The sequence below is a fragment of the Mastacembelus armatus genome, chromosome 17 (assembly GCF_900324485.2).
Source record: "Mastacembelus armatus chromosome 17, fMasArm1.2, whole genome shotgun sequence".
NCBI classification, from domain to species: Eukaryota; Metazoa; Chordata; class Actinopteri; order Synbranchiformes; family Mastacembelidae; genus Mastacembelus; species Mastacembelus armatus.
In genome coordinates, this window is record NC_046649.1 from 15,884,745 (window position 1) to 15,911,252 (window position 26,508).

A 26,508-nucleotide genomic window follows, 5' to 3' on the forward strand; every position below is an offset into this window, starting at 1 on the left:
ACACAACTACTATCAAAAACTCACCTCACAGCCCACAGCTCCCACTCTGCCTTGTCCTCAGTGTCACTCTGGTTTCTGACTTGACTTTCTTGTTGTCTTGCAGTCACGGAAAGCCAGTGAACAAGCAAAGAGCGTTGACAGTAAAACAGACAGCATAGGCAGTGGAAGAGCCATACCTATCAAACAGGTAAGCATTTTATTTCACATTTTTTCCTACATTTCCTATTGTTCCTTGGGTAAGTATGATCTATTTTTCTGTCGGTTGATGTTTTTAATTTTGTCGTTAAAGATGAACAGGTCACACTGATGTGATCAGTGACTTATTTTAATGTAACCACTAGATGGCGACATAATGTAAGCTATTAAATTATTTTAGTACAAATGTACTTGAAGAGCAAAGAAGACAGAAGATTTAGACATGACATCAGCTTCTGGAAAAGAAAAGTCCCTTTTTTGGGGGGGGGGGGGATCACGCACCTGTCAAATTGAAATATAGTTTTGGTAATTTAAAGGCACAGTCTGACTTTATAGGCTGCAGTTAAATGCACATGTTTGTAAACAATTATGAATAATACAAATAAACACTGTCTTTCTCATAACTGAAAATATAGGCGGGCTGTAATTGTTGTACAAATACTACCCATCTAAACATTTCACAGCAAAAATCAGATTAGACTTATTTATGGTCACATATAGTTATGTCAATCAATATGGGATAAATGATTCCAGCCATGCTGTCAATGTTAATAATAGTCTAAATATTACATTATTCTAAGAAAAAATTTGGCCTTAGTGGAAAAATTACTTTATGAATGTTCATAATTGTTTATGGGTAGTATGAAAAGTACATCTAAAAGTTTGTTCATGCATATGCATATAATCAACTTCGACAGCAGTTAATTAGCTTTCATTAGATGCCCCAATAGACTTCATTTTCTTTATGCTGACATTCTTTAAGGTAGATTAACACTGTTACATTGTGCTGCAATAAAAAAATCTGTTACTATTTTGAAATAGTTACTATTTTATCACAGTACTTTCTTCCTTTTTATTATGATTTTCTTCATTTTATTTCTACTTATGTATTCATGTGGTGCTTTAAAGGACCAGATGGGTAGCAGTGAACACTGAATTACACATCTGAGTAAGGATCATTTCTAAACGGCCGAGTGTAACAGAAGAAGAAGTAATTGACACATCACATTGATTAGCAATCACTCATGATTATATGAGGGCTTTTGAAAATGGGTCAGCATCCTTATATTATCTTTTTTACCTGCAAATGATACAAGATAATGTCCTTTTTTGAAAATGTTGAGCAAGACCTCCTAATTCCCCTTGGGGGAAAAAAAATACCAAGGCTTTAGTCCAATTTAAATAAACAGATGCCTGGCTCAAACAGAAAACCACATTTTAGCAAATACGGTGTCTATCTTAGTAGGTGCTTGTGTAATAGATTTTTTTTTTTTTTCTTTTTTACCAAATTGTTGATTATCAATGACTTTAAATTATGGTTTTATTTGTGCACCACACCATGCTTAAAATGCAGAAAAACAACATAGACATGAAAACTTTAAAACAACAGTTACATAATAGTTTTATTTAATCTTAGTAAATCTCTGGTTTTTGTGTAGATCTGTGCAATTCCCTGCTGAACCTGGCTAGTTGGCAGGTGAGCGAGAGCCTAATTTTCATAGATTAAAACACATCCCCTTTAGAGCAATCTTCACTGTAAACTCTGCTACTCTTATCCAATACATTATAATGAACTCCTTTTTATGGTCCAGAGCCAATTTCCCATTTGACAAGATACCCCCTTCCCCACCCTTTTTATTTGTAAAGGATTTTTGGGAGGGGTAGTCAGGCTACAGATGTGGGAGAACTGAGGGGGGCACCGGTGTGACTTGCTGATCTCTAGGCCAGTCAAATGCACAATCAAGGAGATCAAAGTGTCAATGTGAGCTTAATTACCACTCCCCCCACCCACCCACCACCCATTGGGCCAAATTACACATCACATGCCCCCCTCCCTCCCTCTGCTAACCCCACGCCCCCCAAACTATGAAAAAACTGAGTGAGGATAACAATGCACTCACTGCTGAGGAGCTGTTGAGGGCATTCCTTCCCCATCACCAAATCCATTCCCCACCAAAAAAAAAACAAACAAACAAAAAAAACAACACAACATACACTCACTGACACACGTGTTCCCCTCTCCCTGGCCTGTCACAAAGACCCAGCCTATCAGTCAGCCACAGTGGCAGCATGCAGCTTCTGACAAAAAGCAGGGAAAGACGCTATCTACTCTGAAGATATGACAATTGTGTGGACACAGAGAGTGCCTCTGACGACTGGCCTGTTTCCTTATGTCACACAGGCTGAACACACTCGTGTCTTGTGTGTGTGTGTGTGTGTCAGTTTGGGGTGTAGTGTGTTGAGGGGAAGCACAGTCCTCCATACACTGCCTTTTGATATAAAGCAAAACCACAGTGCCCAATCCAATGTGGCAAAATAATTCGGAGTAATGTTCTCAAATCATTCTTCAAGCTTCAAATTACTGAAAGTGACAAGCTTTATGAAAGATACATCATAGCCATAATGAGAAACGCTTCAAATAAAAGACTAGAAAAATTAATCTGCACATGTAAAGATTTTCACATTATTGTCTTAGTATCTTTATTGATCTGCTTCACAGCTCTGATAAATATATGAAGTTCAGCTCTGATTGCATGTATAGATTTATGTATGCTTCAGTAATACCAGGAGATAAGCAACATATTTGCTTGTAAAACATGCATTATAAAGTCACCAGAGGCCCTATGACTGGATCATTTACTTTATATGATTAGAGAGACGCTTAAAAAGTGTTTACAGTTTTTTTTATTGACTAAATTGAGAGGAGTCTGGGCAGTCAGGAACTTATTGACCAAGGAATACAAAATAGTTAACCATAGTTAACCTAAGGCTTTCTGGTAATTAAAATAACATTTAATAATCACATTGTTGTGCAGATGAACAGAATCTAAACAACAGAAAGCAATATTTACTCTTATATTCCTCTTTTGCCTCTTTTTGTGTCCCCCTTTGCACCTACAATAATTAGTGATTTTAATAAATGTGTATTTTACTGCCAATACACAAGAAATAAACGGGGTATTAAGTTTCAAAAAAGAAAGAAAACCGTGATGCGGGTCTTTTGATTAAGAAAGACTACCTAACATTGTGTAAATGATATTCTATACTTTGTACCTTAATAATTGTAGTAGAGAGCAGTCAGTTTAAAGAGATGGTTGAGTCATATTTCAATTTCTACTTAATGGAGAAGCTACAAGCAGGCAGGTATATTGATAAGATAGGAAGAAGCCCAAACTCATGAGTCCCAGCATGCAGCAGTTGCCTACCCCCAGATGAATCAGGGTTCGGATTAGGATGATTGTCGGCAAACAGCCTGGTGCCCAGGTCACCGAGGGTCAGCTCTTCCTGATGTGTTAATTGGGATTAAAGCAAAACACTACCCTTTACCCCTTCTTTTCAGCTCACATACTCACACTCAGGCCCTGGCTGTAAAAGCACAAACATTGCCCTGGCTTAATCCCCTAATTAAGTGGGCCCCTCCTCACTATTTAACCCCAGAAAGCCTCCTGGCCCTTGCTCTTAGAAGCGTTTGGTCACCTCCAGCAGAGGAACTGCATTGTTTACCAGTGGATTTACTCAACAGATAAGGAAAACCATCTGAGGCCCTGAAAGGCCCCAGAAGATAAAGAAGAATAGAATAAGAGCCGAGTGGGCTTTGAAGAGGGGAGATCACACTCCTTAATCCCAGGATTGAGAGGTCTTCCAGAGTTCAGCATGTTATGTGTATGAATGCAGGGAGGAGGTCTGGCAAATTGGATTGTCTCTGTTTCTGAAAGGTCCCTGAGTCAAAGGAACTTGGCCAGTTTTGGAGGCTCAAATATCACAACAGAAAAACTAACACATCATTAAACTCAGCCAACACATTCTACTTTAGTATATCAAATCAAACATGATCAAATAAAGGCAAATGTCCCTCACATCATAAAATAATAACAAATACAAATGGGCTTAAATTACGAGCTACTGTTGAGTTTACATATTTTCTTCATTTTTATTTCCATACGGTTTCATATAAACTTTTTTTTTTTTTTGTGACTTACCACAAAGAAAATGCTCAATATAACCACCATAACAATCTGTAATAACAATAACAATGCTGTTTTATGGTATTTAACATCCATGATGGCTCATATTATCCAACACGCTGCTTGGAGAAGAGCATATGCTCACCGTGATGCCTTGTCTCTTACAGGGAATCCTTCTGAAGCGAAGTGGCAAATCCCTCAACAAGGAGTGGAAAAAGAAATATGTCACACTGTGTGATAATGGCGTCCTCACTTACCACCCCAGTTTACATGTGAGTCTCACCCTCCATCCCCTCTCCCCACCCTCCCTGTTTCTTTTCCAATCGGCTTTATGTGTTTGTTACACTAGTGTTTGTACTCAAGGGTGCTGCTGGAGGTTTTAATGTAGAACTTTTTCAACCACTGAGAACGATTCTCTTCATGCGATTACATTTACCATCACTGCTGTATTGAGCTGGATTACAGCCACACAGGCTCGTGATTTCTACAGAGACATATTGCTGTATATAATGGCTGTATTAGCTAACCCTGTGACTTTAAGTCTAGTATTAAGAATGTCCTGGACATCCCCCCTTCCCCCCCGTGGTGGCTATCTACAGTGCCCGCTAATGGAGACATGACTGTGCTGCGGCATACCCACCGCACCCGTACTCCACGCTGGCTTGTATTTATAATGGTTCTCACTGCATGGCAGCAGAGCCTGACCAGCCTCCCCCATCCGTCTTTGTCAGGATCCCGCTGGGCCGCTAATACCTCTTAAACACTCGGCTGGCTGGCAGCAGACAGCTCGAGAACCTGGTGCCACGCTCAGGGATGCCCGTTATTCTCAAAAATCCCTTTGATCCCTCCCATCACTCTCTTGATTCTTCCTCTCCCGTGTTTAGTATGTTTAGGTAATTTGGCGAGGTAAGATGAAATATATCAGTAGCATCTTGAGTCTAATGAGACAGCTCAAACTTTGAACACGAGCCCAACAGTTAGACGTGAACCTTGTGTGTGGCCTTGTTGCACTGACACTGTGTTAGTGGTTTAATTTACAAGCAGTTATTAGCAGAGCAGTGCTGTACTATGGTGATGTATGTAATTGACTGAACAGGCTATCTCTCTATTACAGGTCATCAGGGCAATCTATGAATCTATGAATCTGTTGACTTACGGAGGGAGGTGAAATAAGGGAGACAGTTACATTAGCACGGTAACAGCTCGAGCTCATTTTGAGCAGTGGAGCAGAGAAGGAGTATGAAGGGGAAGAGAGAGATTGGGAAAGAGAGAGAGGGAGGAAGAAAAGAGGGAGGAAGGCAGACTGAGAGTGGAAGAGGGGAACCTTTAATTTCGCAGTCAGCCAAGCCATCCACACAATCACCTTCTGTTAATTCTATCTGCTACATCAATTAAATTGTTTGTAGAAACTAATTGAATGTGGCTTAATCACACATCTTAATAGCTTTGCACGCTTCGATCTGGCTGTTAATTCCAGCAATAAAATGAAATGAGAGCGCTCACTGGGTAATTAGCGAGGAGGCTTGGGAAAGAAATGAGTGCTTTATGACACGGTAATAAAGTAGAGGAGCCGGTGGGGGGACGGCAAAGGCCGAGCTCGCCTCTATCTGGGTCTTTTTCTGCTGAGCCCAATGATTTTCACCTTGGCTTCCCACATTTGGGCCGTAGTCGCTTTAAACCAAATCAAATGGCCAAATTGAAAGAGAATGAGACTGTTTGCATTCATTAAGCCTAACATCTCGCTATTTGGAGAGACGGCGTGGGCACAGGTGATGTATAATGGCTTTACAATCATTTTTCCACTATCACACAGGCTTAGTGGAAGGTCTAAGATGGGTTGTGACTAATGGGGATGGAAATTGAATAGTCTTTTAATTTGTTTTTCTTCCATAATTCCTGGATTCTTGTTGGTCCGCTGTGTATAATCACTTCCCTGAATTGAGGGAAATATTTGGAAATGTTTGGACTCTTACTTCTGTAGAGTGCAGACCACTTACTGTTGTCATCTCCTTCTTATTTCTTTCCTTATTTTAGGACTACATGCAGAATGTGCATGGGAAAGAGATTGACTTGCTGAGGACAACAGTCAAGGTTCCCGGGAAGAGACCACCCAGAGCGGTGGCCACTGTTGCCCCTACTGCTAGTCCCAAAACCAACGGGCTGACCAAGGACCGCAGCACCTTGCAGCTGGGCATAGGAAACACAGGTATGATTCTCTGCCTTACAGCCAAAGGCCTGATTATTGAAAAAACTACTGATTACTAGTTTTTTGCAGCTGTAATATTTAAAATGTATTATTTTAAGTCCTTACTAGAACTGAAATAATTCATTAAAAGCTCATAAATTGGTAGATTATCTCAATTCTGATAATCAATTTAATGATTTAATTTCATTTGGTGGTTCCAGGTTTTGAAATGTAAGAATTTTCTGCTTTTCTATTCTGTAATTTTCAAAATTTTTAACTATTTGTGGCCAATGAAAGAATCCCCCACCGCCTAGTTTTAGGGAAAAGTATTTTTTTAATTTTCCAAACCAAATGATTAATTGAGCAATTGAAAAAATAATTGACAGATTAAACATTAATGAAAATCATCATTAGCTGCAGCCACAGTTGTGGCGAAAGCTACCTGCAGATGTGCCCAAAAGTAATTCTTTTAGAAAACTAATGGGTCATGTGGATACTGTCAAAACCTATGTACCACATTAGTACCACATAATGATAATATTCACTTATATTCACTTCACACAATATTTGCGAATTGGAAAGGCTACACATGGCACAATAAGGGATCTCTCATATAAAAACTATCTCAAGTAAAATATATGTTGGATACTCAATGAGACTTTTATTACTGTACTCATTTTCCTCAGTTTGTGGTTTTTCATAAAAATGGGTCCCGACTGGTTAATTATCTAGATTCCATATGTTTAATTCATGCAAATTAGCTTCCTCGCACATACACAATAATGACTTAATGAGTGTGTATGAGAAATCGATTAATTCTTTAAATTACCAGGCAGGGAATTAAAATTATGATTAAACAACATATCAGGAAACATTAACATTTGTTCATCTTACACTGTTATATCACTATGACACTGACCTAGTTTTTGGTCAATCTGTGGTAGAGGGGTCTTGGCAGCAAAAAACTTTTTGGTCCTAAACACTGTGCCAGGGTTTCTTCACCTTTCAAGCTTAAAAATAGAGCTTCTCTCCCATAGAGCTGTGCCACCGGAGGCTGTGAAGAGTCTGCCAGGCATATAGAGTGGAAGCCAGTGATTGGATTTAGGGGTTAGGATTAAGAGTAATTAATACTAATTAGCAAAGTGATCCCCAGAGGGAGGTGGGGGTCCTTCATCGGCTGTGAAATGGGCACAGTGTTTCCATCACTCAGGCTCAAGCTAATCGGGTGAGAATGGATACAGAGCCAAAGATGGGTCAGCAGGGACAATTAGTACTGTCCAGGCAGGTTACTGTTGAACTTGGCCACTTGCTGCCACCACTGAACGGGTTAATCAGTCAAAGGCAGAAAGATGTAGGAGTTTACAGAGCAGAGGACATTGGATCGAGGTTGTTTCATCACCACAGACTGTTAACCTTGAGTGTTGGGTTGAGGGGAGTCATGGGTAGATAAAGTACCCTGAAAAACAGGTCAGACAGGGGTTTGGGAAAACAGCACCAACTGGTTTGTTTTCTCCTTTAGGTCTTTTTTTTTTTTATCCCAACAATGTTGTTTTCTCTCATGTTCGTTTCTTGGAAAAGACTCCTCGAAGACACATTCCTACGATTTTCAGTTGCCATCCATTTGTGCATCAGGGAACAATGCGAGGGAGATTTGCCTTAATCTCCACTTAGGAAAAGAAAGGTTACAAATCACATCAGGTCTCTCTCCGGGTGGAGGACCCTCTTCTGATTATGCGATTGGGATTTTGATTTCATTAGACATGCAATTGATGAAGGGAACAAAGGGGTAATTTTTCATTCACGGCGGTCCAAATCACAAGCCTTGTCTTTGCCTTTGGTAATTCATTCATTCCTTAGATCTAAAGACCTTTATAATCACTGGGAGAAGAGGGATAGCGACAGAGGCAAGGAGGGGCGGAGTGGTTGGGGGAGATAGGAAGATGAAGAGGAGAGGTTTAGAGGATAGAGAGTAAATGAGAGAACGCATGCGCCCACGAGTTTGCCAAGCGGCCAGGTTTAATTCTTTTGCTGTGTGCAGAGCGGAACCATTTTAAATATGATCCTTCCTGTTAACACGCATCCTGCCGTGTCACCCGCGACAGATACATTGTATCAAAGTATTAATGGGCCCAGTCACTTTTAATCAATCCTGTTGGGGAGAGAGATGTGGAAGAGGTGGAGATTTCAAGAAAGTGTTTAGCTCATTCCCTCTTTACATTGCACCACAATTTGTCTCCTGCTCTAGTCTGTAGTACTGTTTTACCAGCAGTCACACATTGTACTGTCCAGCAGGCCCTGCCAGTGCCAACATGAGACTTCTTTTTTTCCAACACTGATGCAGCTTGGTTTGTTGTGTGTGCATTGAATGAGTGGTTTCGTATCGGATAAACTCAAGTACCCCTTTGTCAACACCAGTGCACCTCGTTCCGAATTGACCAGATTCAAAGCTGTTTTTAAAAAGTACTATTAATTATATAAAATTAATAGTGAAATTGTCGTTATTTACTCTAAGTGTAGTCAAGGCTTGTCTTTGCTCTATTGTGGTATGGGTTGTGACACATTTGTACATCATGTTGCACAAGAACATTTGCCAGAATGAAAAAATGTAATTTAAATGTAAATTAGAGTTTGTACTAGTGCCACTTGTAAAGGCATAAGCTGGATGTCATAACCATTTATTACTGTTAGGTTTAAACCTTTCTACTTGCCTGCTAACTAGTTTTCACAACACATGGTGTTCATATGTTTCAGTGATTTCAAGTTAATGGGAGGCTTGTCCCATGCCTTTGTCTTATTGTGCCTGAAAGTTGATTTGTTATTATGACAATAAATTAAAATTAAAAAAAAAAAATAAAGTGAAGAAATGAGTGTGGAAATCCCAACTTAATTCTTAAAATAAATATAAAGTTATTTCTGGGGACTGGTAGCAACAGTATCATCAGGGTTGGAGGGCAGCATCTGGGTGCTGGTCTTTGATGGTGGTGGTGGATTACACAAGCCACAGATGATGTGCTGCCCAGCCTACATTAGCATGAATGCTTCATTATCCCACTACTTGTACATAATGGCAACAACTCCACGGTGGGGTCAGGCCTCGTCACGGCTCATCAGCCCACTGACGGCCCGGCCTAAAGAGAAATGAGAAGCAAGGCGGTGATGCTCCCTGCTAATCCATCGCCTCTACTTAACACCCCAGCCCTGAATATCCTATAGTACACACTGTGTGGCTTCTGTTATCTCTTTATACATATGATGATACAGTCAGGAAAAATACATAATAGTGCTTTGTATTTTTAAGTTCCAGTAATTTTAATAAGAAATAAACAGTAGCTAATTATGTGTTTTGCATTCATGTAGCAATATTTTTTTTTTAGAAAAGTTACAATTTGGACTTTCCTCTTTGGTAATCAATATGTGTTTCATGATCATGTCTAGATACATTCAGATCTTTTAAATAGAAGCAGCAATACCACAATATAAAAATACTCCCTTAAAGGATAAGACCTCCATCCAAAATGTAATTAAGCAGAAGAACAACAGTATTAACAAATATTATCAATCTCTTTAATACTTGGTTAATTCAATTGATTACACTTACACATATTGTATAGCAAGCATTTTAAAGTTGCAGCTAATTGAGGTGGAGCACTGTTAACACACTGTTGGGTAGGGTAGTCTATAAAAGTGCATTGTATTTTAAAAAAGTAACAATAGCTGTCAAATAAATGGGGTGATGTAAAATAGCCTCAGAAATATATAAGTTTAAAGTAGCAGAAAATTCGATCACTCAAGAGAAAGTAGTATTTTAAAATTGTTCACTGGCACAGCACTACTTCACTTTGCTTTAGATTTCATGTGATTTCATAGTACAAAGCTCTATTGCTGTTAAATTTTCATTGCAAAACTAGATAATATGTATTCATCTACAAAGGCCAGACAAAATTGAACTCCAAGTTAAGGTTCAGTGTATTCAGCAAATGTCAGGAAATTGGCCAAACGAAAATGATGCTCTGGAGAATAAGCAGAGGACTTTGATAAAACAGCACACAATCTTTTTGCATGATAACGTTAATTATAGTGATTAATTAGATCTTCACTCCTCTTACAGCATTAATTTAAATAATAGTTGGCGTATTTGTATTTATATTTGACCCTCATATCACTCTTATGATGAAGTTTGTGACATTCTGTAATAAATATGATCCTTCAGACCTCAATTTGCAGTTCGTCATTGTCAGTCCACCATAGTGCAACTGCTAAAAATGTGAAACGTGCTGGAGTCAGGCCTGGCTGGAGCTGCGAGTACAGTGCTACTCTCTTTTAATGCCACAAGCTGATTATTTCTCCACTGTAATTACATTATCCTCCCCTTTATGCAGGAGTGGTCTCTGGGGACTAATGGATACATCCATGTATAATTCATTAATCATTAGCATCCAATTTGACAATTAGACATGATTGTTGAATTTTAAATATCAATCGAAGTTGCTTTGTAGTTATCTGTTTTTTTTTTCCTCTTTCTTTTTTGAGGCATCAAAGAGTCAAACTTAGGGAATAAAGAATCTATATTTAAAAAAATGTGTAAAAAAGAATTTGTGTACTTTAAACAATGGTTATGGTTATTAAAAATCAAAATTAATATCAGGTCTTGGCTACAAACAAGTGGACAGCGTACTCTGTTCATTTATGTATGTATTTATTAGACATGCAATTGACAATATTTTTTTCTTTAAATTTAGTACAATAAGAATCTTTTTAATAGAAGTCATGAGCTTATATTATGTATCACTCAGCCGTCACTTTCTCAAAAACAAAGTTTCACATTTTCTTTTCGGTGCCCCTACTCCAGAGCTCTGCCACCCCCCTCCTCCTCTGCTCTGATTTCAGCATGCTAATTTAGTCAGTGCTCCTCAGCATGATTCCCTCGCTCTCTCTCCCATTCTTGCTGCGATTCTGCTCCCTCCCCTCTGGGACCTGAAGATTAATATTCCTGGGCCCAACAAGATAATTACTGATACTAATTAGACATGATTATGTGAATTTGATACACTTATTACTCTAGATAATGAGTAGGACATATTATCCTAACAAGCACCCGTGCCGCTTAGTTTACTTTACACACGACCCACACACTATAGTTTCTGTTATTGTCACCTCAATCAGAAACTGATATTCTTTTTTTTAATTATTGCACTAAAGGCCTTGATGTGTGATACCTGTAAGATGAGAAAGCATTGTTGAGAAAATTAAAGATATGGCTTGTTTTCACAAACAAAACCTGGACTGAAATTGTAAGCGTGTCAGAGAAGTGTGTATTTATCTCATTAGACATGCTTGTGTTTTGCATGTATCCTATAAAAAAAAGTTAGTGAATTAATTTTAAATGAAAAAAAAAATGTATTTTTTATTGTCTTATTATTAGTCATTACCTTAAATTCAGTGACTGCCAGTGCCAAAAAAATAAAATGACACAGTTTTGGAACAAATAAGTATCTCTTCACACAAGTCTCTCCAGATTGATGCATTTTGAAGCATAATCCCATAATGACTGGAAGTGTATCGATCAGTCTTTCAGAATAGTTAGTATGTGTTGTAGCGGCTGCTCGTGAACAGGAGGGAAGGACCCCACATGGCGCAGCCTAGCCCATGAATTAGTAAAGAGAGCTAGGCGTCCGTGGCTCGCCTGATTGGAAGTTAGGGAGAGAACGCCTGCTGACGCCAGTGGAGATCGATGTGGCAGTCAGAGGGATGAGGCGAGATAATTAGCGTTCAGAGTGTATCTTGTTAATTAAGGGCTAATTAGAGGCAGAGGCAGAGGGAGAGGGGTTTTGTGTGTGTCTGTGTGAGGGGGGTTGTTTGACAGAGAGATGTGCACAAATAAGATGGCAGCAGCATTGCAGTGCTGTAGAAACTACTGAGAAACTCAATTACATCATTATCACTTCTTTAGAGACTTTTTTGTTCTGAGAAAATAATCCTACCAAGCTAAGTTAAGAATTCAAACTGCTGTAGGGAACATAAGAAATCAGGCTTCATGTTCTTGTCTCTTGTTTTCCAGGCGCCTCTCACTCCAACAGCAGTACATCCCTCCAGACGGGCGCGTCATTGTTTGGCGGCAGCAAAGATGGCATGCACCAACGCTCCTTCTCTGTGTCCAGTGCTGACCAGTGGAATGAAGCTATCAACACCAGTACAAGCAGCGCAGCCCGTAAGAGCTCCAAGTTCTACACTCTCATCCTCTAAATCCCTTCCAAAGTCCTTATGTACAGTGCAATTAAAATTCACACATGATTACCACAAAGACAAGAAGTTCAGTAAATTAAAACAAACTGATGGGTCTGTGGTTCGATGGAGATGCCATTTCATGAGTTTCTTAGACCGCTGAAACAAGCCTCATTTTCATAATTACGTGATCAGGGCTGTGATCGCTGTGACCTTTTTGGCTACTGTGCGCTGATAGAAGAGGTGTATTCAGAAGAGAGGAACAGTGAAGGTTAACTTTTTGCCATTGATGCATCTCCACTTACTGCCTCCATGTCACATTGCACCTTGTCACTGTACTTGAGTGAATATAATATATTCACCATGCATATCCGCCCCTACCCCATCCTGTCTTTACCTTCCATCTTACTCTCTGCCCCCCCCCCCCCTTCTGTTTTCCTCTCTTTTCTTCCGAAGAGGAAAATGAATGCTTTTCGGGGGTACCATTCATCACCAGTTATTTTCCTCTCTTTGTGGTTGGCAGTAAAAAAGCACTTAAATGCACATCAACAGAATAACAGTCATTTCCATGCATGTTTGCACTCTGGTAGTTCTCATTAGCACGGCGGCGGCTCCCCCCCTCCCCATGGGCTCCCAGGGGCCCCGGCAGTTTAAAGAGCGCACTTTACGAGCGCTGCTGGAGTCCAACTGCATGGCCCTCGTGGTTCCACAGACAAGCCTGTCTCTCATTTGGAGCTGCCAAACGATCAATTCTGCCTGGACGCAGGCACTTCCATCACCCCCTACCCCTGTCTCCCATCAGCAGCATGCCCAAAGCAGAATTACTTAGATTCGTGGGGTCCTCAAATAAATGAGCGCAAGTGTGTGTTGTGTATGTTTGTGTGTTCTCCCTGAATTTTTTTTTTTTTTGTGTAGCTGTTTGTATGTGAGTTTTTTCCACAGAGAGTGTTTGCATCTGTATCGTAATATGTGTGTGTGTGTGTGTGTGTGTGTGGGTGAAAAAAGGCTTCATACTGGTTGTTTGTGAATGTGTGTTTGGTGGTCGGTCTGCAGCGGACAAACAGGAATTCCTAAATGTTGCGCTGTAGAAATAAGGAGGCTAGAACTTCCTATTTTCATGTTTGGTAAACCGAAAAGCCCTCAATATTAACATAGCTCATTAACCAGCATCCACTCTTCAACTAAATCAGATCCACAATTTGCTTCATTATTCTATTTTCTTCAATTATTTTCATGCTACTCTTAAGGTAACCACAAATGAGCTTGAGTGAGGCAAATGAGCTGAAAATAATAGTAGAAACATTGTGTCAAATGATAGATATGTTTTCTGTCCTTGGGAAGGAGTGTCTCTGTAATCAGTGCATAGTCAGTGCCGACAGTTTAAGACTTGTAATGTCTACTGAAAGCAGCATCTTTGTAACTCAAAAACTTTCTTGTAATATCTTAGTTTTACAGCTTCTGACAAGTTAAGACTCTAAATTAAAAGAGGAGAATGTGTCTGTAGTGTAAAGTGTGACTGGACTATCAGAAAACATAAACTTGATTGAAATGCAACCCTCTTATCTTTCATTTTAATGTGCCTTCAATAATCAATAGAGGGTGTTGCACAGTGAAGGGTGTTCATGTTTTGCCATTTGAATTTACTTGAACCAAGCCCAGTCACTCCATTATCCTTGGTGAAGGTTGCAGGTTAACATAAAATGTGATTCTGAGATGCAAAAACAGTAGATTGATGATTCACTGGCGAATGAATGCATCTTAGCCAGGTAACCATTTCCATATTATTTAAAGAATGTCCTCATTTGTAAACCTATTGAGCAAAGGCAGAAGTAGAGGTAGTAATGTCTCTTGAATATTGAGCGCAGATTTTTGATTAAATCCCGACCCAATTTTTCTATTGCTTGCATTCATAAAGGCAGCCATTCTTAATGCACTGGATGCTTGTTTAGATCCTGCGCTCCTTGATACACCTCAATCTTTGAACCTGAATTAAAAGCAAGAGGTTTGAAACAGCCGTCTGAGCAATGGGATAAGCTCACCGATGACAATAACTTAAGTCATGATCCACTGTGATCAAAAGATCACTGTAGATCACTGTGCTCCATCTGTAATTATTCAGTGCTGAACTCAATAGTATCCTGTTGTTACATGATGTCCTGATTTCTTGTCTATAAAATTGGAAGGAGTGAAATGATGCTGAGATCTGTCCAAATGTGGATTTCTGACAACACAAAAAATACTCAGTGGGAGTACAAAGAGAATCAGCATCAGTTTTGAAAAATCTGTAAATCATTTCTGTTGTTTTTTAGCAGGCATTCTCTATGCAAGCTTCTCAAATATGAGCATTTTGTCATATATTATAGCAAACTGAATAGCTTGTGTGTTTAAGACTCACAAAGCAAGTGATTAGAAATACACCTCAAAATCACCTTGGGTTCTGTCGCAATTATAATGCTAATATTTGACTATTCTACATCTCATCAAAGAAAAGAAAAGTTGTTGCTTAATGTACATAGAGCTAATAATAGCAGCAACCTGATTGAGCAAGTTTTTTGTGAATTTAAATACAAACTATCATTACATATTGATAATTCTAGACTATTCTAGACTTTGATACTGCACTGTGGTGATTTTTTTCCCCTAAGTATTCATATCAGGACAGAGGTAGTTAATGCATAGATAGCCTTTTCCTGTGGAAATGTGTTTTATACCTTGGCCTCCTGATGTGAAGGTGATAGCATGTGGGGCGTTTGATTTCTATGCCAGGCCGTAATGAAGTTTGACATTTAGTTTGGAGAGAGCAGCAGAGCGCGATCAGGCCTTGATTAGTACGCTCTAATTGAGGATAATAAGGGGGAGGCGGTGATTGTTTCTAATTTTTGCCATTAATTGCAGCCGTTGGCTTTGATTGAGGACAGGCAGGGCTGCCATGTCAAGGGGCCTGGCGGAATCATAGTGCTCCTCACCCAGAGCCTCTTGAATAACAATGAAATGACTCCCCTCCTCTTCACCCCCCCCCCCCCCCCCCCCCCCCCCCCGCCTCCCGCTCTCTCTCTCTCTCTCTCTCTCACCCTTTTTCCATTCTCATTCATTCTCAGTGTGGTGTTGGTAAAGGCAGGAAGCTGTTAGCAGCCCCCTCTTTGTCTCACCCACAGCCTTCATCCTGAAGCATGTTTAAACTGTCATCTCTGTAGTGAGAGTGTAATACACTGTAATCACAGGTTACTCTGATACCTATTCTGCTGCCCAGGTGATCTTGGATGAGTGGGAAAAAGACTCCTGATTGCCAGTGCACTTCATTACCTTGCATGGTCCTGGTGGCCGTCCTACACACTAACATCGAGCTAATAATGCTGTACTGAATTCTCTGCTTGCAGAATCTCTCTAGTTCCAACTTCGTAATTCTCTACTTAAGCAATATAATCTAGCGGCCATGCAGAGTTCAGAGCTGAGAACCACTTAAGGGCAAGAGACTTTACATTTTATGAAACCATTACGTCTCAGGTGCTTTGATATTGTTGCTCACTGGTGTGTCTTGTAGATTCATACATTTTCCTATACCTGCATGTTACAGACTTCTTAAAGGCTGATTGGCACAAATAAAGGAGAGGTTTATCACCCTGTGTATGTTTCAGGTGCAGGATGAGCAGGGCCAGGGTCATTTTCCACAACATTAGGGCCAGAAATTGATAATTAGAGGTGTTTATGACACGGTTGGGGCCCCTGAGGGGCAGCCCTCCCCTTTAACCTCAAGCGACATTAAACAAATGCTGGCTGTCACATCGGAGGCAGGTTGGAGCTAAAGTCTTCCACCCGCCATACGGAGCTGTGCTGGCGGGACAGACGCTCGGATGAAGAGGGAGGAGGAAGGAGAGGGTGGAGGGTGGGGGGGGACACATGGAGGACCCCTGTGCCCCCAGCTGTCTGAGCCAGCTAATGACTCGTCTCAGGGGGGCTGTTGTAAGAGAGCAGGGAAATTGAAACAGACGCCTCGACTAGGAGCTGCTGCATGTATGGCTGCATGCTGCCGTTCAAAACACCAGAGAGCTTAATGTATGTAGTCCAGCAAAAGCACCAATGTTATGTTTATGAATATAATAGCACCTAATCAATATTATATTTTCTAGTGACATATTACTATTTACACTGAAAAAATAATACTCCTTTGAAGGACAGCCTCTCATCTTCTAACAAATTACAGTTATTGTTAATGGATTTGTTAATTTTCCCAGTAATGACATTCTTGTTTGCATACACCAAAAGTCATCATGATAAATCTCTGAAGTAAAGTGCAGACATAACCATGTGTGTCTCAGGTGTCGTCTCATATATTTTGTCTATGCTCAAAGAATGCATCCCTGGGCCCTTGGAGCCCCCCACTCCCTCCCGTTAGCATCTTCAATCCCCTGCTGAGCCCATCTTACTCCTCTAAGACAGCCCCATCTCCCTAAAGGTAATGACCGAATTAGGCCTAATGTTGTACACTGGCTAATGGCACAGTGCCGCACATTATAGCATGTGCAACTGGCAACGACAACAGCAATAATCCCTGAGCCCCTTGTCCTCCTGCACTCCACCCCTGGGGCTGGGATGGTGCACAGGGAAATGAATGGAGTTTGCCACACTACAATGAGCTTTTGATGGGAGACAATGGAGGAGATTGCCAGCACCACACAGGGTGGTAAGAGAAGAGCAATATGGGGCCCATCTACTGGCCCTCCCTCCCCGTTTCCCTGAGGCCCCTGGCCCCCGCTCCCAGATTCATAATGGCATCCGGAGGGGGAAAAGAAGGGAAAGTGATGTCAAATGTCAGGAAACCAGAGGGATGGCAAGCTGACAACCCCCTCCTATCATCCCATCCCTCCTATTCCTTTGCCCAACGGTAGCACAGGTTAATATCACATTTATAAAATCACTTACAAGAAACAAAGCCAGCTCTTAGCCCCCTGTCATTCTCAGACAGCCATATAGAGAGCTTTGCTGCAGGCTAACTTAGGTAACCATTTGTTCACTCATAGCCCCACACCTGTCCTTCACTCTATCTAAAGCCAGAGCCACACAGTTACTTTTGGAGCACTCAAAGCCATTTCTAACTCTTACTGTTGTAGACACATTTTTGGGATGTGACAAGTCTGCATCTACTTTACATGAAGCTTTCAACAATGTCATTCATTATTCATACTCAGTGTCTTTTCAAAATGATTCATGTATTCATACATTTGATGGATAATAGCACATATCCTCCCTCACTTTTGGAGGATGTTCTAACTGAAACTGAAGTGTATTTTTAAAGGAATAGTTTCCCATTTTTCAAATCTGCCCCAGTTTGTACTCTGCTTATGCAACAGACACACCACATACAGTATGTGAGTTTTGTTTTTATAGTCATACATCATTTTCTCCATACTGGACTGTCAGTTTTCAGTTTGTGAGGTAATTGGGAGATGAATTTACAGTCCATTCTTCATTGAATTGTTTCTCTTCATTTTTACCATTGGCAGTTTTAAAGTTAGACAGCAATTTGTCCACTTTCATTCGTGTACAGTATAATCTTTATTTAGTTGTTTCAAGATTTCTGTGGCTATGCAAGATTGTGGAGTTGTCACTGGTTAGTAGCATGGAACTGCAAACACCAATTAGTGACAGTGAAAATTAGACCTATCCACTATATTTGGGCAATATATCCTTAAAAAAATGTATTTATTTTACATTAACATAATGATTGTTTTTCCTGTCTATCTTTTTTCAGCTAATGGAATGAGTGATCCTGTGAGTTCCAATGTGGGCAGTGCCACCAGTCCTAAACTTGAGCCACCTCCTTCACCTCATGCCAACCGCAAGAAACACAGACGGAAAAAGAGCACGGGCATCACAAAACCAGATGGCTTATCTGCAGGCAATGAAGGTACAGCATAGTCCTTTTGGCTCCAGTTTAAAACTGACAAAAGTTCTGAAACAAAAACAAAACTGTTCATGAGAAAGTACAAAACCTAAATGTGACACTTCATAAAGATGGGAGAGAGTACAAGGGCATCAGTAGGCTACTAAAATGAAGTGTTTGCAAGGTGCTTCAGCTACTTTAGCATGCAAAATTTGATTGTGCTTACCGACCAACACAATTGGCAGATTTCACTGTTGGGAAGCCAGTGAGGGATCAAATCCCTGGAGGTGCACAGATGACACTATTTGTTAGTGTTTACATCTGGACATGAGTTGGCTCTGTTTTGAAAAATAGGGCAGACCTGAGCATTACTCCTTCCCGATGAAGCTCCTAACTCACAGATAAAAGGAAGTGGTAAATGGCACTGTGTAGATCAGAAGAGTCAAGAGGAATGTCGATGCAAAATTAGAGAAAAAAAGTGAAAAATTATTTACATTCAACTATAAAAAAGATGCTTATTTCTATGAATTAACACCTTCAGCATAGTGCTAACACTGATTTTTTTTTTTTTTTTTTTTGAAAATGCCTATGAACTACTTAAAGGTGTGTAGTTTGCTATCTCTATGTGGCCCCCTGCACAGTACACCCTCGCAGCCCCCATTTCTTTTACCATCGGATGAATGGCCTGATCTCCAGAAGCCGTGGCCCTCCTCAGCAGGGGAGTGGCAGTCAGCTCTCCACCCAATTAATAATGATTCTGCAGCCCAGTGATGAATGGAGTACCCTAATTGGATGGCATTGTGAAAACACTGAGACGCATTTCAGAGGCCATAAAACTGATGTCACCAGAGTGCAATGATCAATCAACAAGATTGATACGCTGGATAACAACAACAATGGCACTGACGTCCCCTAAATGGGGCTTAGCATTTATAATCATTATACTTTTTTATCATGGGCTCTGACAGATTCTCTTTAAAGTCTGAATGGGTCTGTTGACCACATTGTTGTTTATAGTGAACATCATCAGCATCTCGTCTAATAGCAGAGTAGTATGTCACATCGGCATCAGTAGTGGTAGTCATACTGGGGCAAGTAGTTCACATTAGGCATCATTATTAATATTTTCATAGTATATCATGAGTTATGATGTATTTATAGAAGTAGTAAACCTCTGTTCAAGCCTTGTCTTTTGTAAAGCTGTCCATTACTTCAGTTTTATTTGACATTACTTAGCTCTTAATGTGCATCTCCTGACAGCATTACACAGTCACATTAAGGCTTTGAATGAATGATGGCTGGCATTATCAAGCATCATCACATCTCATCGATAACATCCTACATAGGTTGGCATAATTTAAGTCAGATCACTCCTGGACTTCCTGAGGAGAAAGTCTAAGTGTAATCAGGCTGCAGGAGGCAGATTCTGAATGTTTCTCACGTCATCAAACACGCACATTGTTTTCTATCTCTCTCATCGTTCTCTGTGAGCTTTTCTATTAGTATCAACTTGTCTGTTCTGCTGAATGCTCTGGAATATAGTCATAGCACTTAAATATTGGATTCGTCCAAGTTTGGGATGTGAGTTGTGTATTCTCTTAAGAACAGGGGGGGGGGGGGATGGAAGGCAAGGAGAGGTGGGATCCTTAAATAAATTGCTATCAGTTTATCTCATTTACGGGGCAATCAGAAGCATGCAATGCAGGCTGAAATTTAATTTTAGTAGTTTGAAGCATCATAAATCAAAACAGCATGAGAGTTTTAAGGTGAGAAATCATTTTGGTCAATATTGGACATGTGGGATATACAAGGGAGCTAGGAGAAACTGTTGCACCATCATTTTCAAATAAGGCACGCACCACAGTACATAGCAAGGTACTTCTACATGGCTGCTGAAGCAGCAGAAAATCCTAGATATGTTATACCCTCAAGTTCAGTAATGCATTTCTGAAAGTTTAATGACAGACAGTAATTACACATAAGCTTTCAAATAGGTTTGATATGGCCCTTGTAAATCCAGCTAATAGCTTTAAAATCACATTTAATCATTGTATTTTCTTTAAAATGCATTTAGGTGAAATTGATGCAAAGTGATATTCATTTCAATCCAACTTAAAGCTGCATTTGAATTTTCTCTATGCCTATGATGCTTCGCTTACACCAAGGATATGCACAATGGACACAGTCCCTAATATCCTATGCACTGTCAGAGCTGTGTGGTGTAATGAACTTCTCATGTGCTTAAAGAATGATGCAGGATGCATGGCGAGACAACTGACAGCCCCGTAATGTGTTTCCCAGCAGCTGCCCGGCGACGAGCTCTCTCGGTGTGTCGCTCGCCATAAACCCACTGGAAAATCGATGGCCGATAAAGAGTTGTGTTCAGGGGGAGCCTCCTCTGATTAATGCAGACTGTCAGGGAGCATCATTAATGTATTTCTCTTTTAAAGGAAGTGTATCAAATGCTTATTGTTCTGGGGGGTTTTAGCTTGTCCAATGTGAGCATAAAGGAAGGTGCTGGAATGAAGGGTTAAATGTAAGGTCCTCCTTTTTGATTTACATTTTATGGATGAAGATATTTACTCATGCTAAGGTCCTAGATACCAGGGTGGAAAGTACGAGCTAAATGTTTGCCTGAATCATTTTAATGTGTTTACATCACCATTACAAGATTTGATTTAATCTGGAATTTCAATATATAGACATCAAATCAAACCAAATTTCATTAGACTTTATTTTTGCACATTTTGATGAAAAATACAAAAGGATTTTAACAGAGGATACCAGAATAAAGAAAGCATTACTTGTACTGCAAGACACACACTATATAAAGAACTCACTGTTTATGTTAATTACTTCTTAAACTACTTAAAACCCATGTTAAATAGATAATATTATAAAATTATTATATATTATTTAATTAAGCATTCAATAACAAATTTTAATCAACACTTAATTTTATTTCACTATTTGATAAAATGATTTAAAGTGATTGAAAGTACTCCACTGGACTATATCAGCAATTAGAGAAGAATGGGAATCATTTTGGTGTTTAAAGAACGTGGATTTCAAAATTTAAATAGAATCCTAGAAGGATGGTGATAACATTAGCTTTTTATCACAGAGCAGCTCATGAGTATGCAAACTAGTAAGTTTGAGCTCACAGTCTTGATAAAGGTTAAATGTTAAGAATGGAAAAGATCATTTTCCATTAGATGAGCATGAGGAGCATCATCCAAAAGTAATGTTGCTCCATTATTTCTACTTGCTGGTACTTGGACTGGAAGATTTTGGATGAATTAGCCAAAATCATTAAAATAGTCATAGTAGTCATGTTAGTGCTGTCAATCAATTAAATAATTTAATCACATTTGATTGCATGAAGTCTATGATTAGCTTGTGATTAGTGGCAAATAATTTGCACATTTTTTATCAGTTCTAAATGTACCTTAAATTTTGCATAAACCATTTTTTATTACTGTTATCAACATGGGAGTGGACAAATATGCTTGCTTGGTGCAAATGTAAATTTATTATTATTGCAACCATTTAAAACAATGACAAATACAGTCCTGAATATTCTCAGAACAACCTCAAGGGTTCTGCATGCTTAAAAAAACATACTGAAAGCACAACATGGCAAACTCAAGCTTGGAGCAGAGAAGTTAGTACAATTGCAGGCAGAAAATTTACAGTTGTAAATGTATAATGTGCATCTAATAACTGCTCCAGCTCAATAAGACCTACAGTAATTGTCAGAGACTTGCTTAATTCTGAAGTGGAAACAACTGAAGTCTGTGCATCTCAACTATAGTCTGGAGGCTGAGGCAGGAAAAGTTTACAATAATCACATAGTGTGTGTGTGTGTTAATCACACAAAGTTTCTTGGGGAAAAACATTCAGTTTCTTCCTCTTAACTAATACAACAACAAGCACTATAGGCCAAAGGCATTTACTCTTAGCCTTTAGCTGTCTTACACTAAATTACTTCTTCAGGGTTTAGATCAGAAGCAAACAACGTATGGCAAAATCTTCCTGACTCATCCATAGCTTGACTGTAACAAGAGATCTTGCACTCATACGGCTCTACGCTACAAAATAACCTGCACCATCTGTGGATCAATGATAATGTTAAGTTTACACTGAGAGGCCAACTTAATCCAGTATCCTATTGTCCTGCACCTTAGTAAACTAAGGGTTAATATCCTCTGGAGTCCAGCTGAGGATTAGGAAATGGAGGTTTAACTGCCTGTGCTAATGGTGGGTGTTTATCTCAATACTTTGTTTTGTCACTCCCCGACTCGCTCTCATTTCCGAAAGCTGTCCCTGGAGCCTCCACTCTTGTAATGGCTTAGCTTTCTGAGCGCCACAGTATGGAGGGAAAGGAATAACAAGATTCTCATTTGGGCTCTATACACACTGCCCACAGATACATGTATAATTGGTCCTGTTTTCATTCTGCTCTGTTGTTAAGTGCACTAGCTATTAGGGTAGTGGTATTGGTGCTGATTTCATGTGTTTGTTTATTGTTGGAAGGTGTGCTCCTTCTTTGTTTGAGCATGTGCGTGTGCATGTAAAAGTGTGCTGAAGTGTGTGTATATGTGTGTCAGATAGATAAAGAGTGTGCTCTATCTCTCTCTCCCTCCCTGCTCTCTTCTTTCTGAGTTTGGTCGTGGTTCCCCTGGGGCCCCTGTCGCAGTAATGGCCTGCTCCTGATTGCTCTGATACAGGTTAGGAATATTGGCTTTAATGATGTGTAAAATGAGCAAGCAGTGCCTGTGACATTTACAGATGGCACCGCCTTGGCCTGTTCTTCCCAACTGCTCGTTAATTCACAGGAACGGCAAGCACTTCTTTAAGTGACTGCCTGATGCTTGCATACGACACAACACATCCTACTCACCAAAACAATAGCTCACCTTGTATACCTCTGCACCTTGTCATCATTTCAGCCAAGTGTTCAGTGAAATGGATAAAAAAAGAAGTCCTCAAGGCTAAGAGCTGTTTGCAAAGTCCTTTCCAACGGATTGTCACACCAGTCTCTAGAGGTCTTTTGAGAGGCTTAGACAGAATAGTTGCTGTGCTGCTGCCTGCCGTATAGACAGCACAGCTGTGCTCAGCACCAAACCCCTGAGGTGCTAATCTGGTCCACAGGTCCTCAGCGGTGCATCTGCTACACATACACAGTGACAGAGGGATCACATCCTTAGATCACCCTCAGTTCTTTTCTGGTTCCAGTGTATTTTCAGGTAAAACAAATAGTTTTATAATGCACAACATGTCAAATATTTTAACAAGAGTAAGATTTTCCCTAAATTGCAGCCAGTATGTAGTGGAAGAGGATCCCTTACCTAAAAAAAAAAAAAAAATCAGTCTGAAGCCATGTGAAAGTACTACTTTCCAAGTGAAAGTACTGCATTGAAAATCCTAGTTAAGCAAGTGCTTAAAAAAAATCTGCAATATGTGCTTAAAGTATCAAAGTAATTATCATATTATTCAGTTGTTTGCATTGAGTAGGGTTTTATGAGACTGCCTTTTCTAAAAAAAACTACCCTATAGTCAAAGGAGAAAAGCAGAGCAGCAGGTAACATAATAAATATAGTGACACAGTCCATGTAGGGAGGAGGTCGGGTTTGTCACGTGGGACCGCTGCTTATTTTCCAGTTCAAGTCGATAGTCACTGTGTGAAAGCCTTAAATCTTACATTTTAGTTTTTGTAATCATGACTGTGAAGGTCATCTAAAGTCCTTAAAGTCCTGAAGTACTTACAGTACTAACCTCTACTTCTCCTCTACTGTGATCATCCCAGCCTTAGCCTTAACTACATGTTAATTATTGCTGCTAGATGGCAAACTTTTAAAAAGAACCTGAACATGACATGTATCTTTGATTTGTGTTGTGTTAACAATGGATTGTAGCTATTGATGAGATTTTTGTTAATGACTAGTATCTACAGATGTCAGCTAATTTTAGTGGGATAAAAATAAGTGTTCCCCTCTGAAATCTAGTGGACTAGCAGTAGTATGAAACAAAAATACGCAAGTAGAGAAGCTCAGAACTCTACCTAAATAAAGTTGACAAGTAATTGTACTCACTCGCTTTTTAAATTGTGTAATATTTTACTTAAAATGTGTAAAATCTGCTGGAAGCCCCATGATCACCAACATGTGTAGCTGACAGGATCTCGAACTGTTTTAATGATCCATGTAAATGTGGACAATGTGTATCTTTATCTATTCTTCCTCTTTGTTGCTTTATGGCCATTACACTCTGATTTTCTTTTTATTATTCCATGTTAATTAAGGAAAAATCATATTTCACTCATTCTTCACAGTTGGCTCCTCCATTGCCTTAAATTGTTTTCTTTCTTGTCCGCCCACTGGCAGAGCTGTGTTAATTTATTTCTAATTGGTGCGAACTTGTTGATCGTTGGCTCACAGATAGATATGGTCAGGAGGTTAATGCTCATGTTAATGTGACAAGGTGATCGTTCCTCTCTAGCCATTTGCTAACTGCAACCACTGAATAATAACAGTTGCACTAATGGCCCCTTTACAAGCTCATCATGGCAGATTCCTGTACGATAGCTCTGACACATTGTTCATGCTTAGATTTACAGTGTGTAAAACGAACACTTTGACCTCAGCATCACACCTGCGTGGAACAGAATTACTTTGGTTTATGGAGCTGAATTGCCACACTGTGGACAACATTAAAAAGTAATATGAGTGTGCTGGAGCTGCTTGTAATGACAATACCTGTGTCACACATAAAGATTCCTGCTGCACATGGTCTTCTATCTCTTTAGTGGCTACTGTAGGTCTCACATGTGCATTACTATGCATGGAGAATTAGATTTGTTTTCCCTTGTATACTCATCAGTTTAAGAAATCAGCCATCCATTGCTTTTTTAATCTCCATAATGAAAGTGTTTTAATGCCTCCAATTTATTGCCTGGGCAGCCAACAGAATAATTAGCTTTGTTCAGGTTTTTAAAATGATGAAAACACAAGTATAACAACATTTGAGTCTGAGAAACACAAATTATAATCAAATGCATTAGTTATTGTACCTGAAGGTATATTGGACAAGAAAATGTATTTCTTCTCAATGTATTCCAATTCATCAAGCTTTTTTTAAAAAATAATTTTCTTTCCATTTTTTGCTTTGTACTCTTTAGTTTTTAGGTTCCCATAACATGGCCATTTGTATTTCATAAATTGAAGATGTTTCCATATTTTAATCCTAGTGCTTTAAAATATGACTCCCCCAGAAAGTCTTTTCTCACTGTAAGTCTAAATAAAGAGGCTTCCAAGTCTTTATTGATTCTCTGTGACCTGTAGTCGATTCCACAAACTAAATCAGATAATTGAAGTCGGTGTCGAGCTAATTGGATTATTGCTTTCCCCCTGAAGAGATGGCCCTCCTCCGCTGCACAGCGACTGCTACATTAGACGCGTCCGTCAGACACCTGTCATTTAACAGTGCAGGGCTGATTCTCACACCAAAGAGGGTAAATTGATTATAAATATAAAGTATAGTCATTTCTTTGATTGGGTGATATATTTTATAGTTATATATCATAATTGGGATTGCCATTATTGTTTTTTTTTTTTATCTTACCGTAGAATTAACATTAATATTTTATGGACAATCTTTGCTTTGTAATATAACTTCTATTAATGATAAATGATATCAACATGTAATTAATACAGCATAATAATAGCATATCAGCAGAACTATTTCCAGAACATAGTGGATCAGAGCTACACAGGAAAAAACATTCCCCTTGTGTCTACTTGCCTCCAGTCCTCCTAACATGGTTTATGCAAATGAGATGACTATTTGCATAGACATAATTAGGTAATTACAAATCATTTGGGTTTCAGCTCAAGCATGTGCATAGAGACCAGAGATGTTACGAGTCACATTGTACAGTACGGAGTTAATGAATTGCTTCTGAACAGCAGAGCCATTATAACATGTGTTGGAACATATGTTGTGTCAGACCTCTTGTTTGAAAACGACAGGTGACATTTTCATAAATTTTAGTTAAACAC

General features: G+C 39.5%; 1 protein-coding gene across 4 annotated transcripts in view; it reads left to right on the forward strand.

Moving 5' to 3' along the window:
- agap3 (ArfGAP with GTPase domain, ankyrin repeat and PH domain 3) overlaps positions 1 to 26,508 on the forward strand; it is a 103,799-nt gene that overhangs the window by 62,045 nt on the left and 15,246 nt on the right. For all 4 annotated transcript variants that reach the window (XM_026313483.1, XM_026313481.1, XM_026313482.1 and 1 more), the window contains exons 9-13: positions 104 to 187; positions 4,328 to 4,432; positions 6,195 to 6,366; positions 12,404 to 12,553; positions 18,317 to 18,472. In XM_026313483.1, coding sequence (XP_026169268.1) covers positions 104 to 187; positions 4,328 to 4,432; positions 6,195 to 6,366; positions 12,404 to 12,553; positions 18,317 to 18,472 — 667 coding nt within the window. The remainder of the gene's footprint in view (positions 1 to 103; positions 188 to 4,327; positions 4,433 to 6,194; positions 6,367 to 12,403; positions 12,554 to 18,316; positions 18,473 to 26,508) is intronic.